Genomic DNA, 16,279 nt, shown 5'->3' on the forward strand with positions numbered 1-16,279 from the left:
TCATTCCTTTGAAGCGCAAGAGCCGACAGCCTTGGTTATGCGTTGCTGCATTGCAAATTACCCCCAAACTTGGCAACTTAATATAACGCACTTTCATTATCTCATGCTTTCCATGGATCAGGAGCCCGGGCACAGCTGGCTTCTCTGCTTCAAGGTGTCCCACGGTCTGCTGTCCAGCGGGAGGCTGGGCTGTAATTGCCCCAAGTGCTCAGGCACTTGGCTGGTGGCAGGGCTTGATTCCTTGCTGGCTCTAGGCCAAGAGGGCACCCTCAGTCCCTGGCCTGAGCTCCTGGATGTGGCAGCTTGCATCTTCAAAGTGCGAGAGCCAAAAGCCGAGGGAGAATGTCTGCTAGCAAGATGGAAGTTAGAACCTTCTGGAACCTAGTCACAGAGGTGACATCCTGCCCACACACTGCTGGTCGGAAAAGTCGCTGGGTTCAACCCAGATTCAGGTGTGAGTGTCTGTGAGGAAGGATACAGGTATCTCTGGGCAGCATGAAGGGTGACTTTGACTAGGGAAGTGGGGAGGTGGCCCAGGGTGTCAGGAACTTTGGGGTGTGAATAGGCCCTGTCCCTCTTATGGTGGTCCTTACACTGTGCGTGTGTTTGTCAAGACCATCACATGGTACAGATATAACAGGTACACCGATGACACCTAAACTATCCCTCATGAACCTGCCTCCTTGGACCGGAGAACAGGGCTTCATTTGTTTGTCACGAGGGAGGGCTGCTGGGAGGCGTGTCCCCCCATGAGGGCCAGCTCCTCCTTGAATGCTGGAGGGTCCCAGCCCTTTCCTGCCTGAGACGCTCCTTCCCCAGTCCCTCCAGTGAGGACCCAGGAGAGCCCAGACCAGGAAGATGTGCCTGTGATACCGGAGAGAGACAGGACAGGCCCAGGTCAGACACAGCCTGAGCACCAGAGTTAGTTCTGTGCTTCCAGAGCAGTCATCAAATCCTTCATGTAAACAGTCCTTGAAAAATGTGGATCGCACATTACTAGTTCTAGGAGAGAGTATCTGGATAAGGTCATGGGCAACCTGGACAAGGTTCTTGTCTTCAGACATTTCGGAGATTTTTTGCTCTCCTCATCTTCTAGAAGATCAAAGTCAAGGGCAGCATCCAGTAAGGCCCGAATCAACCCCTTCCAGGATTTCAGGGCTGGGACCTGGGGTGCATTGCAGCCCTGATGCCTGTTGCAATCACCACCAGGGAAAGCTGAGCCCTCCCTGTTCTGCCACAGTGGCCACGAGAGCAGAGAAGAAATTAAGCCTGAATCCCTTCTTGGAAACCGGAAATGTTCCTTTGGCAAGGACCAGCTCAATCAGTAAGTCAGACAAGGAGTGGGAAGGAACCCAGTGGAAACCCAGACACCGTGGCTGCAACGAGCCAGAGCTAGAGGTGAGGACTGGCCTTGCAGCAGCTGGGGCCACCAAAGGCCAGCCACAGACGAGGCACCATAACCAGCAGGAAGCACTTAAGTGCTGACCTTGGCTGAGGCCAGACCCGGTGTGGGCTGAGTCTTAGCTGCCGAGCTAGGCACCTGCAGCCCACGGCTGCCCCTAAGACATGGACCACGGCCAGTGGACACCAGCCCGTGTACCCGCCTCTAGCCTGGGCTCCGTTCTCACACTCAGTTAAGACAGCACAGGAGCTCCTGTGGTTAACAAATCCAACTAGGAACCATGAGGTTGTGGGTTCGATTCCTAGCCTGGCTCAGTGGGTTAAGGATCCAGTGTTGCCATGAGCTGTGGTGTAGGTCACAGATGTGGCTCAGATCCCGCGTTGCTATGGCTCTGGTGTAGGCTGGCGCTACAGCTCTGATTCGACCCCTAGCCTGGGAACCTCCATATGCCACGGGAGTGGCCCAAGAAATGGCAAAAAGACAAAAACAAAACAAAACACAGCACAACTCACCCTAGGCCCTGGACTGGACTCTCACTGACTTCCAGCTCTAAAGAGAAGCAAAGAGAAAAAAGTCCCTGGACACGTGAGAAAACTCATTCATCAAGGGTATGAGCCTGAGAAATCCAAATAGACGCTACAGGAATTAGGAGACCTTCTTTATTCCTCTTCACCCCTGCTGGGGAGGAACCATCGGGCCCAGGTTAGGACCACAAGGACTGGACGTGGCTGGCAGTCAGGCCAGCAAGCTGGGCTGGAGCCTGGGACAGCCACAGAAGCCTGAGTGGACAGACGAGAGGGCTCTTGGGAGAAAGGCGAGGCCGGGGTCTCGGTGCAGGGAGGTGGGCAAGGAATTCCAGATGCTGGCAGACAAATGGCCAGAGAAGCAGAGGCCGTCCTGGGATGAAACCTTGGCAGGTGCAGGCGAGGTGCTCCCAGCACATACCTCCACATGCTGAGGTGGAGAAGCAAAAGCTCAGGAACAAAACCCAGGTCCCGGGAGGAACCAGAACCGGGCGCGTGTCACCCATTTCCCCTGGGATCCTAATGCCAGGGTCTAGCAGAGGATGGCTCTCAAGTTTGTATGTGTGTGTATGTGTGTAGGGGGGTAAGAAGGGTCTCTTCATTGTTTTTCCTCCCCCCACCACCCCTGTAAAATCCACATAAAATTTACCATCTTAACCATTTTTTTTTTTTTGTCTTTTTGCCATTTCTTGGGCTGCTTCCGCTGCATATGGAGATTCCCAGGCTAGGAGTTGAATTGGAGCTGTAGCCGCTGGCCTACACCACAGCCATAGCAATGCAGGATCCGAGCTGTGTCTGCAACCTACACCACAGCTCACGGCAACACTGGATCCTTAACCCACTGAGCAAGGCCAGGGATCGAACCTGCAACCTCATGGTTCCTAGTTGGATTCGTTAACCACTGAGCCACGACGAGAACTCCACTGTCTTAACCATTTTTAAGTGTCCAGTTTGGTGGTGTTAGGTACGTCCACATTGTTGTGTGGCCGTCACCACCATCCGTCCTGTAACTCTTCATTTTATAAAACTGAAGCCCTGTCCTCAGTAAACACCACCCCTGCCCCCACCATCTACTTTCCATTTCTGCAAGCATGCCCCTGGGTCTTCATGTAAGCAGAAACACACGTACCTCTCCCTTTGTGTCTGGCTTATTTCACCTGGCATCTTGTGCTCAGGGTTAGTCTGCATTGTCGCATGTGTAACAACTCCCTTCCTTGTCAAGGCTGAGTAATATTCCATTGTGTGTAGAGACCACAGTTTGTCCATCCGTTCATCCGCGGATGGACACTGGGTGCTTCCACATTTCGCAATTGTGTACAATGCTGCTCTGAACACAGCTGTACAAATATTTAAGATCCTGCTTTCAATTCTTTGAGGTATGTACCCAGAAGTGGAATTGCTGAACCTCTTTGAAACTTTTTGAAGAACTGGCTGTTTTTCCATGGCTGCGCAATTTTGTATTCCCACCAACGGTGCACATTGGTTTCAGTTTCTCCTCATCCTCAAATTATTTCTTTTCTTTTCTTTCTCTCTCTCTCTTTTTTTTTTTTTTGGTATTTTTAGGGCCACACCTGTGGCATATGGAGGTTCCCAGGCTAGGGGTCGAATCAGAGCTGTAGCCGCCGGCCTACACCACAGCCACAGCAACACGGGATCCGAGCTGTGTCTGCAACCTACACCACAGCTCATGGCAACACCAGAGCCTTAACCCACTGAGCGAGGCCAGGGATCGAACCCGCAACCTCATGGTTCCTAGTTGGAACCACTGAGCCATGACAGGAACTCCTTCTTTTTCCTTTTTTGATGGTTGCATCATAATGATGTGAGGTTGTACCGCACCGTGGTTTTGACTTGTATGTGATTTACATATCCCTCATTTCCATATGCTTGTTGGCCATTCATGTATCTTCTCTGCAGAAATGTCTACTCAAGTCCTTTGCCCATTTTTGAGTGAGGTTTTTTTAGTGTTATGGATTTTTTTGTTGAGTTTTAAGAGTTCTCTATATATTCCACATATCAAGTTCTGGGGCCAGGGATTGAATCCAAGTTGCAGCTGGAACTGTGGCAATGCCTGCCGGATCCTTTTGTGCTGGGCTGGGGATCAAACCTGCACCTCTGCAGCGATGCCAGCCGCTGCTGTCAGATTTTTTTTTTTTTTTGTCTTTTTGCTATTTCTTTGGGCCGCTCCCGCGGCATATGGAGGTTCCCAGGCTAGGGGTTGAATCGGAGCTGTAGCCACCGGCCTATGCCAGAGCCACAGCAATGCGGGATCCGAGCCGCGTCTGCAACCTACACCACAGCTCACGGCAACACCGGATCGTTAACCCACTGAGCAAGGGCAGGGACCGAACCCGCAACCTCATGGTTCCTAGTCGGATTCGTTAACCACTGCGCCACGATGGGAACTCCTGCTGTCAGATTCTTAACCCTCTGCACCACAGTGCAAACTCCTATTTATGTCTTCTTTAATTTCTTTCAGCAACATTTTACAGCTTTCATTTATAGTTCTTTTTCCGCCTTGGTTAATTCCTAGGTACTGTCTTCTTTTTGATGCTCTCATGAGTGGAATTGATGTTTTCCTCTTCAGACTGTTCATTGCTTGTGTAGAAGTGCAACTGATCTTAATGACTTGCTATCCTGCCACTTTGGTGAACTCATGTAATTAATTCTAACAGCTTCATTATGGCATTTTTTTGGGTTTTCTACATATAAGATCATAATATCTGCAAACAGATAATTTTACTTTTTCCTTTCCAACTTGGATGCCTCTACTTCTTTTGATTACCTAATTGCTCTGGCTAAAATTTCCAGAACTATGTTGAAAAGAGTGGTGAAAGTGGGCATTGTTCCCATGTTTCTGATATTAGAGAAGAAGCTTTTATTCTTTCGCCATTGTGTAATGATATTAGCTGTGGGTTTTTCATACATGGCTTTTATTATGTGAAAGTAGTTTCCTTCTATTCCTACTTGCTGAGTGTTTTCTCATAAATCGGTGTTGAATTTTGTCAATTGCTTTTTTGGTACCAATTGAGATGATCCTGTATTTTTTCTTTTATTCTATTAAAGTGATTATCATGATCAATTTGTATATGTTGAATCATCCTCACATTCCAGGAATAAGTCCTGCCTGATTTTGTTGCATAATCCTTTTACTATGCTGCCGAACTCCATTTGCTAATTTTGATTGAAGTTTTTTGGCATGAATGTTCATAAAAGATAGTGGTCTTTGGTTTCTTTTCTTGTAATATCTATCTCTGGCTTTGGTATCATAGTTATGCTGGTCTCATAGAATAAGAGGTGTTCCCTCATCTTCAATATTTTTAAATAGTTTGAAAAGGATTTGTCTCAGATATTTTTTTTGTTTGTCTTTTTTGCAATTTCCTGGGCCGCTCCCATGGCATATGGAAGTTCCCAGGCTAGAGGTCGAATCGGAGCTGTAGCCACTGGCCTACACCCGAGCCACAGCAACGCAGGATCTGAGCCGCGTCTGCAAACTACACTACAGCTCTTGGCAACGCCGGATCCTTAACCCACTGAGCAAGGCCAGGGATTGAACCCACAACCTCATGGTTCCTAGTCAGATTTGTTAATCACTGAGTCATGACGGGAACTCCATAGATTTTTGATTCCTAATTTAATCTTCTAACAGTTGTAGGTCATTTCAGATTTTTTTTCTTTTTTGGGGCGCACCTGTGGCATATGGAAGTTCCCGGGCTAGGGGTCGAATTGGAGCTGCAGCTGCCGGCCTACACCACAGCTCATGGCAACACCAGATACGTAACCCACCGAGTGAGGCCAGGAATCAAACCCGCAACCTCATGGATACTAGTCAGGTTTGTAACCTGCTGAGTCACCATGGAAACTCCCCAGATTTTCTATTTTTACATGATTTAGTCTTAGTAGATTTTGTGTTCTAGAAATTTGTCAATTTCATTTACATTATCAATTTGGGGGCATACAATTTATTTTGTTCGTTCTCATAATTCTTTTTATTTCTATAGAATCAGTAGTAATGCACCCACCTTCATTTCTGATTAGTAATTTGAGTCTTTTTTTCCCTTAGTCCATAAAAGCTGAAGTTTGTTGATTTTGTTGATCTCTCTGATGAACCATTTTTTTCTATTCACTTTTATTTCTTAGCTCTAATGTTTATTATTTCCTTCCTTCTGCTAGTTTTGGGTTGAGTTTGTTCTTTTTTTCTAGAGATTCCTTGCTAGGTTGTTGATCTGAGATCTTTCTTTTTTTACTTTAAAAAAATAACTCAGTGAATTTTATTATACTTATAGTTGTACAACCATCATCATGAGATCATTCTAAAGAATTAATTTTTCTTAAGAACTATGCTGTAAAATCTCCCCTTATCTCTGTCACTCACAAATTTTGGTATGTTGTGTTTTCATTTTTTTCATCCTCCTTTCTTCTCTGTTTTCCTTGTAATGTCTTCTTTAATCCATTTGCTGTTTTTTCAAGTTGTTGGTGTTTGTCTTTTTAGGGCCACACCCATGGCATATGGCAATTCCCAGGCTAGGGATCCGATTGGAGCTGCAGCTGCTGGTCTGCGCCGCAGCCACAGCCATGCTAGATCTGAGATATGTCAGTGACCTACACCACAGCTCATGGCAACACAGGATCCTTAACCCACTGAACGAGGCCAGGGATTGACCCTTCATCCTTATGGATACTAGTCAGGTTTGTTACCACTGAGCCACAAGGGGAACTCCACGTTGGTTGTTTAAAAGTATGTTTTTTAAGTTCCACAGTTTTGTAAGTTTTCCAGTTTTCCTATTATTGATTTCTAACTTCATCAGGTTGTCAACAGAAAAGATAATTTGTATAATATCCATCTCTTTAAATCTCTTGAAACTTAATTATGCCCTAATATTGCATCTATCCAGGAGAATGTCCCCTATGCGCTTGAGAGAATGTGTGTGCCATTGCCCTTTGGTGAAGGCTTCTGTTGATGTCTGTTAGGGGAGCTGGTTTATTGTTATTTAAGTTCTTTATTTCCTTACTCACCTTCAATCTGCTTGTTCCAGCCTGTAGAACTATTTCTCCTTTAAATATGGTCAGTTTTTCCTTCACGTATTTTGATGATCTGTCATTAGGTGAGTGTTATGTCTGCTGAGGGAGGAACCCACGAAGCCATCCTTGCAGGACAGGTCTAGTGGTTACCAGCCCTCTCAGATTTTGTTTATCTGGGAGTGTCTTGATTTCTCCCTCACTTTAAAAAATTTTAGTGGAGTATAGTTGACTTAGAGTGTTGGATTAGTTTCAGCTGTACAGCAAAGTGCATCAGTTATACATACATCCATTCTTTTTCCTCATATTGGTTACTATAAACCATTGAGTAGATGTCCCTGTGCTATGCAGTAGGTTCTTGTTAATGATTTTATATAATCATGTGTGTATGTTATTCCCATCCTCCTAGTTTATCCCTCCCCCTACGGTTTCCCCTATGGTAACCATAAGTTTGATTTTGAATTCTGTGAGTTTTTTCTGTTTCATAAATAAGTTCTTTTGTATCATTTTCACCAGATTTCACATATAAATGATATATGTGTCTTTCTCTGTTTTACTCAGTATGATAATCTCTAAGTCCATCCATGTTGCTGCAAATGGCATTATTTCATTCTTTCTTTATGGCAGAATAATACTCCGTTGTATGTATGTACCGTATCTTCTTTACGCATTCCTTTGTACATGGACATTTAGCTTGCTTCTATGTCTTGGCTGTTAGGTATAGTGCTGCCATAACATCGAGGTCCATGTATCTTTTCAGATTATGGTTTTTCTATGGATATAGTCCCAGGAATGGGATTGCTGGATCCTATGGTAGTTCTGTATTTAGTTTTTTAAGGAACCTCCATACTGTTCTCCATAGTGGTTGCACCAGTTTACATTCCCACCAACAGTGTAGGAGGGTTCCCTTTTCTCCACACCCTCTCCAGCATTTATTGTTTGTAGACTTTTGCATGATGGTCATTCTGAGTAGTGTGAGGTGCCAACTCATTGTAGTATTGGTTTGTGTTTCTCAAATAATTAGTGATGTTGAGCATGTTTTCATGTACTTTTGGTTTCTGTTTTTTTTCTTCATTGGAGAAATGTCTGTTTAGATCTTCTGCCCATTTTTTTTTCTTTTTATAGCCCCACCTGTGGCATATGGAAATTCCAAGTCCAAGGGTCAGATTGGAGCTGCAGCTGAGGCCCACACCATAGCCATGGCAATACTGGATCTGAGCCACATCTGTGACCTACACTGAAGCTTATGGCAACACTGGATCTTTAACCTACTGAGCAAGGCTAGGGGTCAAACCCACATCTCATAGAGACAATGTTGCATCCTTAACCTGCTGAGCCATTATAAGAACTCCTTTTTTTTTTTTTTTTTTTTAAATAAAGCTGTGTGAGATGTTTGTATATTTTGGGGATTAATCCGTTGTTGTTTACTTCGTTTGCAATGTAACCAAAGTTCTGGTTGGTTGCCTTTTTTTTTTTTTTTTTTTGGTTTCCTTGCTGTGCAGAAGCTTTTCAGTTTAATTGGGTCCCATTTGTTTGTTTGTATTTTCATTACTCTAGGAGGTGGACTTGAAAAGGTATTGTGGGAGTTCCCATTGTGGTGCAACAGAAAAAAATCGGACTAGTATCTACGAGGATGTGGGTTTGATCCCTGGCCTTGCTTAGTGGGTCGGAGATCTGGTGTGCCATGACCTGTGGTGTAAGTTGCAGATGAGGCTCGGATTTTGTGTTGCTGTGACTGCGGTGTAGGCGGGCAGCTGCAGCTCTGATTCGACCCCTAGCCTGGGAACTTACATATACTGTGGGTGCGGCCCTAAAAAATAAAAACAAACCAAAAAACAAATAGAGAAATAAAAAGGTATTGCTGTGATTTATGTCAGAGAGTGTTCTGCCTATGTTTTCCTCTAGGAGTTTTATAGTGCGTAGCCTTGTGTTTAGGTCTTTAATACATTTGGAATTTATTTTTGTGTAGTGTTAGCGAGTGTTCCAATTTCATTCTTTTACATGTAGCTGTCCAATTTTCCCAGCACCACTTATTGAAGAGGCTGTCTTTTCTCCATTGTATATTTTTAGTTGACCATAGGTGTGTGTGTTTATTTCTGGGCTCTCTATCCTGTTCCACTGATCTATATTTCTGTTTTTGTTCTAGTACCATACTGTTTTGATGACTATATTTGATAATATAGTCTGAAGTCAGAGAGCCTGATTCCTCCAGCTCCATTTTTCTTTCTCAGGATGGCTGTGGCTATTTGGGGTCTTTTGTGTTTTCATACAAATTTTAAATTGTTTGTTCTAGTCCTGTTTATAATGCCCTTGGTAATTTGATAGTGATTGCATTGAATTTGTACATTGGCTTTGATATTATAGTCATTTTGACAGTATTGATTCTTCCAATCCAAGAGCATGATATATCTTTCCACCTGTTTGTTTCATCTTTCATTTCTTCCATCAGCATCTTATGGTTTTCAGGCTACAGTTCTCTTGTCTCTTTAGGTAGGTTTATTATTCCTAGGTATTTTATTCTCTTTTGATGTGATGGTAGTGGAATTGTTTCCTTAATTTATCTCTCACTCTTTTTTTTTTTGCTTTTTTTTAGGGCTGCACCCGCAACATATGGAAGTTCCCAGGCTAGGGGTTGAATTGGAGCTGCAGCTGCTGGCCTATGCCACAGCCACAGCAATGTGGGATTAGAGCCACGTCTATGACCTCCACCACAGCTCACAGCAATGCTGGATCCTTAACCCACTGAGCGAGGCCAGGGATCAAACCTGCAACCTCATGGTTCCTAGTTGGATTCATTTCCGCCATGCCACAATAGGATAGGAACTCCAAGGAGGTGATGTTTTTAACCCGCTGAGCCACAATAGGATTTCCCGAAAATTAATTTTTTTTATCCCAATTACCTGGAGAAGAAATAGAACAACATAACATACACACACCCCCAACCTGGTCCACGTTAACAGAGGTTCACTAACCAGGCACTGGACATGGAGGAAGCTTTAAGAAACAGGCTAGAGCCAGGTGCAGTCATGTACCCTTAGGGAGGTTCCACTGACCCCAGTCACACCTGTGCCTATGGTGGGTGCTCTGTTGTTGTGCCAGGTAACTTGCATGCACTGGACAAGGGCCCTGGCTAGGGTGGAGGAGAGGGTGTGTGTGAGCTTCTGTGGCCTCTGAGAGCCCAGGAGAGCTGGCCAGACCACCTGGCCAGATCTCACACTCAGGCTCCTGGCCTCAGTCCCACAGGAGCTGCAGCCTGGGGGCTCCTGGGGGGCAGAGGCCTATACCATGTGGCAGTGCTGTGACCCTCTAGCGGGCAAAGGAGCAGCAGCCCATGGCACTTTGTCTAAGAACAAGAAAATGTCAGTACGTTCCATCAGCCAGTGGGCAGAGCCACAAAGTCACCATAGGCCCCCCAGGCTCTGCTGGCTAAATGGCCAGTGTCCTACTCAGTCTGGCCAGGACTTACACGCAGCTGCCTGTACCATACGGACCCATGCCAACCCTAAGAGCCGGGATTCCTGCTCTGGAAACCCCATCATGTGATGGTCAGTATCTGCCATGATTGTGAAGTTTTTTTAAATAAATTTTTAAATTACTTTATTTAAAAGTTGATTGTTGCCATTCTATTGCTAAATATATATCCAAGAGAACTGAGAACACATCCTCATAAAAAAAAAATCTGTCTGATCCGCTGTTGCCGTGAGCTGTGGTGTATATCACAGACACAGCTGGGATCCTGTGTTGCTGTGGCTGTGGTGTAGGCCGACGGCTACAGCTCTGCCCGACGGCTACAGCTCTGATTCGACCCCTAGCATGGGAACTTCCAAAAAGACACACACAAATCTCTCTGTGAATATCTAGAGTAGCATGATTCCCAAGAGTCAAATAGTGGAAACTACCCACATGTCCCCCAGTGGATGGATTCATCAGCAGAGGGTGGGTCTCTGTACAACAGCCTAATCATGGTCATAAATGGACAGCAGTGGTCACGCTGTAACACAGACAGACCGGAAAACATCCTGAATAAAAGAGCCAGACACAAAGGGGCAGGGGTCTTGTGGCTCCATGTTGACGGGATGTCAGAAAGGGAGAGGGGACAGTGGCAGTGACTGCTGATGGGTGCTGGGTTTCTCTGCAGGTGGTGAAAATGGTCTAAAATTAGGTTATGACGTTGGCTCTGCCACTTGGTGATAATGCTAAAAATGACTGAATTGTGCATTTAAAAATAATCTTATGGTGCATTCTATGCCTCAGTAAAGCTGGGTTTTCTTTGTGTGAACTGTTAAAGCTCTTACCCTTTACCTCTGTGTCTCCCCAGGGCCCCTGAGCCTTGGGCCTCACACACTGGGCCCTCTGCGTGTGCTAGGGCTGGCAGACTCAGAGGTGCTGTGCCCCATCCAGGGACAGGGAGGTCAACCAGCTGAAGCAGTGGATCACCACACTGATGATGTCCATTGCCAAGGAGGAGGAGACGGCCGCCGAGCTGGAGCTCAAAGCCCGCGTCTTCCATTTTGGCGAGTACAAGGGTGATCAAGAGGTAGGACCCCTGGACAGATGGATGGATGGCAGCCTGTGGGTGATGGTGGGCACAGGGCATGTTGTGGCCACAGGCCTGGGTTGGGGTGGGGGCATTCGTGGGTATCTGCTGGGAGGAGGCCCAGTGCCCAGAGCCTGGACAGTGGGAGATCGAGGCCTGGGGGCTGCTGTGACCCCCTTACCACCCTCCAGGCTCTGGGCCTGACCCAGGGGCCCTGCTGGACAAGGCCCTTGGCCCCAAGCCCAAGCCACCACATCCTCCTGCCCTGTGGACCGGCAGCTCCTCAACACAACAAATATAACTACTTCTTAAATGCACAATGTGTGTCCGAAAGAGACTCTCTGGGGGTGGGAGAAGGCAGCTCATCCTGGCCAGGCTGGGGATGGGGGGTGGGGGTGAGTGAACGCTGAGGGCACAGAGGCAGGGATGTGTCCCCAGACCAGGCCTGGGCACCCCCTCCTGAGAGCACACCCACGGCCAGCTTACTAGTTCACTCAGATTCCCGTTGATGCCTACTGGGCATCAGGCCCACGGGCGGCCCCAAGAATAGGCCTGGTGTGCCCGCCTCCTGCAGACTCACTAGTGCCCTGGGGCTGGTCAGAGCCTTTGTGCCTGCTGTTCTCCATGTAACCCCCAGGCCTACCCCATGGGACAGGAAGTGTCAAGTGTGTTCTGTGTGTCAGAACCGGTTGAGAGGAGTTCCCATTGTAGCGCAGTGGAAACGAATCCAACTAGGAACCATGAGGTTGTGGGTTCGATCCTTGGCCTCACTCAGTGGGTTAAGGATCTGGCATTGCCTGAGCTGTGGTGTCAGTCACAGACGTGGCTCAGATCCCGCGTGGCTGTGGCTGTGGTGTAGGATGGCAGCTGTAGCTTCAATTCAACCCCTAGCCCGGGAACCTCCATATGCCGCAGGTGTGGCCCTAAAAAGCGAAAACCCCAAAAAAACTCAAAAAAAAAAAAATGAACAGGCTGAGAGGGAGTTCATCTGCTCATAGCCACACAGAATGTGGTCCTGTGAGGAGCTGAGGTCAGTGCAGCAGCAGAACAGGAGGGCTCCCTGGAATAGGACTGAGCCCCAGTAGTTGCTGGAACCCCACATCTGGCTGACCATGAGAGTGCCAGGGGTCTAGCACTGTGGCCAAGAAAGGTCCAGGTGTCCAAGTTCTGTCTGGCTCGCATTTCCCAGTGTCCACGTTCAGCCTGGCTCGTACTTCCTGAGGGCTCCCTGCATGCTGGGCGCAGCCCTGGGAGGTCAACCAGGTTGCAGTGAGGGGTCTGGCAGGCCATGGTGTGGGGGTGGCAAGGCCCACGCGGCTGGCTGGAGGGGGGCCTGCCCACCTCACAGGACAAGCTTCTGGAGAGTCTGAACCGCAAGGTGCTGGACGTGTACCGGCACTGTGTGGGCGGCCAGCAGGAGTCCAGCCTGGGCACTGTGCAGATGCTGGCCACCATCGAGCACCAGCTGGATGAGCTGCTTGAGAACCTGGAGCATGTGCCCCAGGCCAAGATCGAGCAGGCTGAGAAGACCAAAGAGAAGGAACGACGATTAAGGTGAGGCCCTGCTGGCCTTGCTGGTCACGGGCATGCACTGCCCCTCGGCGGGAGGGCCCAGCTCTGGGCTGGCACTGGGGACAGAGGTCAGACGTGGCCCTGCTCTAGGAGCACTGGAGCCAGGAGCAGGACCTGCTGCCCTGTGCTGAAATGGAAGCAGGGCTGCGAGGGGCCTGGGGGTCCAGATTGGGCACCAAACTCTGTCCAGTGAACAAAAAGCCCCTCTTTCAGAGTGGAGCACAGTGTGGTGTCAGGGAGCCCAAGTGAGGGTGTGGCCTGGCCTTTGAGGACATGGGACAGCAACGGGCGCTTTCCGGGCTGGACTGAGTGTGAGAGGCGCTGTGCTGCCAGAGGCTGGGGTAGGGGAGGGCCTGACCCGGGAGCTGAGGTCAGCACAGGCCCAGTGGGGCGAGGGTGCGTTCAGTCCTAGCAGAGCCCTGAGACGTGGCCACCTGCACACAGCCAGGTCTCTCCCATACACACATACTCTTCCTCTGTGTCCTCAACCCTGCTCAAGCAGGCACTGACAAAGGTTTGATGGCCACAGGTACAGACAGGAAGGACACAGGCTGGGCAGTGATGGGGGCGCCTCAGTACGTGGACCAGAGACCAGGAAGGGGGTCCAGGAACATGGGACTCCTGGGTGTAGGGGCCCAGAGCTGGCACCCCCACAGGCCAGGGTTGGAAGCACGGCTCTGACCTGGCAGGGAGGGCTGTGTGGCAAGGAGGTGGTGACTTGGGCCTCCAGTCTTTAGTCCGTTTCCTGCTGCCACCCAGACTCCGGGAGGAGAAGGCGAAGTTGCAGAAGGAGCTGCAGGAGGAGCGTCTTCAGCGGGCACAGGCTCGGGCTCAGGCAGAGATCAAGAGGAAGGTGGGCCAGGTGGTACAGTGGTGGCACCGGGAGGCACAGGGGTCTTGGAGGGGCTGTTGGCTTTGGCCCAGCCCACTCCACCCTTTGCAGACGCTATTGCTGTGGTTCTGGGGGAAAGATGGGGCCACCGAGCCAGGGCAGGGTAGAGCAGGGTCCCCATTCCTGGGCCCACTGGCCTTACTTGCCCCTCAGGACCTGCCCTCCTCAGGGCCCCGCCTGCACTCCAGCCGGACCCAGGCCAAGCTCACCCCCTCCGAGGTCCCCTGAGTGCGTTCCTGAGGCCTCCACCTCATAGCACTTGGGTTGGAGCGGCCACTTGCCTGCAGGCCCTTGGCCTAGGCCTCAGAGACAGAGGAGGCCACTGCCGGGCCTCCCGTAACCCTTGCAGCAGGAGAGCAGGAACCTATTCATCCCGCTGCTTCTCCTGTTTTCCCCCTACACACACACACACACACACACACACACACACTCTTAGACATATAGACTCGCACATGTACACTCACACAGAAACACACACACTCTCACCTATCCACTCATACAAGACAGATACACACACACACTTAAAATACACTCACACACAACACACACGGAGACTCACTTATAATCTCTCTCTCTCACATACACTCACACATAGACCCACACTCACATAAACACACTCTCAAACACACACAGACTCATACACTCAACCCTTACACATTCACACACTCTCACATATACACTCAGACAAGACAGACACGCTTACAATACACACAACACACCCGGAGACTCACACACTCTCACATACACTCACACAGAGACTCACACACACATACACACTCTCACATAGACACACACTCTCAAACACACACACACACAGAACCATAGTTAATGTAGATACATTACATTCACATAGACTCACACTTCCAATACACTCACACATTTGCACACTCATCCACACACTCACCCAGGGCCGGTGCCTCAGGGAACAGGCTCGGTCCAGGTCAGGTGGGCTCCCTCCCGAGCACCCATAGCCGTCCCACCCCTGCCTGCTTGTTGACCACAAGTGGCCAGGACCTCCTGGCTACCCTCAGAGCAGGCTGTCTAGACCGCAGGCCTGCCCATGAGCTGGGAGCACAGGCTCAACGGGCTTCGCTCCCTGCAGAGGGGCCGGAGACTCCTGTGCCGCTCCCGGCCGCCCGCTCAGAAGATGAAGGCACCGTCTGAGCGTGAGCTGCTGGACAAGGACAACGAGGAGCAGCTGTTCTTCTTCACCTAGCCTGTGGGCTGCCGCCGCTGACGGGGACGGAGAGGCAGACGGCGAGCGGCCGGGAGCAGAGGCAGGGCTGGGGGCGGGGCGTGGGCACTGGCGACTGTCACCGAAGCCCTTGCCCCTCATGCTGCCCCTTCCTTCTCCTGTGAAATAAACGCGTGTCTTTCTGGTGCCTTGAGGCCTGTTTGAGGAGGCAGGTCAGCCTCCCCACGTTGGTCATTTCACCCCAGCAGAGACAGAGGGAAGAGCCCATTCGGTGCTCCATTTGAACAGTTGCTGAGACAAAAGCCAGTCCCACTCTGGTGGAGGTGAGTGTGGGATCCACCCCAGCTGGACCCTGAGGCGAGTGTGGGGTCAGTGCCAGTTCTGTCTGAGGTGAGTGTGGGATTAATTCTGCCTCGACCCTGAGGTGAGGTGTAGGATCAATCCCAGCTACACCCTGAGGCGAGGTATGGGATCAACCCCATTCCTACCTAAGGTGAGGTGTGGGATCAACCTAGTTCCACCCTGAAGTGAGTGTGGGATCGACCACAGTGCAGCCCTGAGGTGAGTGTGGGCTCAGCTCCAGGTCCACCTGCGATGAGATGTGGGATCAACTCTAGTTCTACCTGAAGTGAGATGTGACCAGGTCCACTGGGAAATTAGATGTAGGTTCAACCTCAGTTCCACCCTGAAGTGAGGTGGGGGGGTCTATACTAGCCCACCCTGAAGAGAGTAGGAGGTCAACCACAGTTCCACCCTGAGGTGAAATGTGCAATCAGCTCCAGCTCCTCCCTGGGATGAGGTCCCTGAGGTGAGGCGTATGATCAACCCCGGTTCCACCCTGAGGTGATGAGTGGGATGAACCCCAGTACTGTGCTGAGGCAAAATCTGGGATTAACCCCAGTCTTATCTGAAGTGAGTGTGGGAGCAACACACTTCTGTGTGAGGTGAGGTTTCAGTTCAAATCCAGTTCCATCCTGAGGTGAATGGTGGAATCAATCCCAGTTCTGAGGTGAGGTGTAGGATGGACCCCAGTTCCACACTGAAGTGAGGTGTGGGATCAATAGCAACTTCACCCTGAGGTGAGATGTGGAATTGCATCAACTCCACCCTCAGGAGGTCAAGAGCCAACCCCAGTCTT

General features: G+C 49.4%; 1 protein-coding gene across 7 annotated transcripts in view; it reads left to right on the plus strand.

The window, feature by feature from the left end:
* CFAP100 (cilia and flagella associated protein 100) overlaps positions 1-15,329 on the plus strand; it is a 39,962-nt gene extending 24,633 nt beyond the window's left edge. For all 7 annotated transcript variants that reach the window (XM_047795915.1, XM_047795917.1, XM_047795918.1 and 4 more), the window contains 4 exons: positions 11,347-11,482; positions 12,831-13,036; positions 13,814-13,907; positions 15,049-15,329. In XM_047795915.1, coding sequence (XP_047651871.1) covers positions 11,347-11,482; positions 12,831-13,036; positions 13,814-13,907; positions 15,049-15,162 — 550 coding nt within the window. In that variant the 3' untranslated portion in view covers positions 15,163-15,329. The remainder of the gene's footprint in view (positions 1-11,346; positions 11,483-12,830; positions 13,037-13,813; positions 13,908-15,048) is intronic.
* Positions 15,330-16,279: the final 950 nt, after the last annotated feature.

The sequence above is a fragment of the Phacochoerus africanus genome, chromosome 9 (assembly GCF_016906955.1).
Source record: "Phacochoerus africanus isolate WHEZ1 chromosome 9, ROS_Pafr_v1, whole genome shotgun sequence".
NCBI classification, from domain to species: domain Eukaryota; kingdom Metazoa; phylum Chordata; class Mammalia; order Artiodactyla; family Suidae; genus Phacochoerus; species Phacochoerus africanus.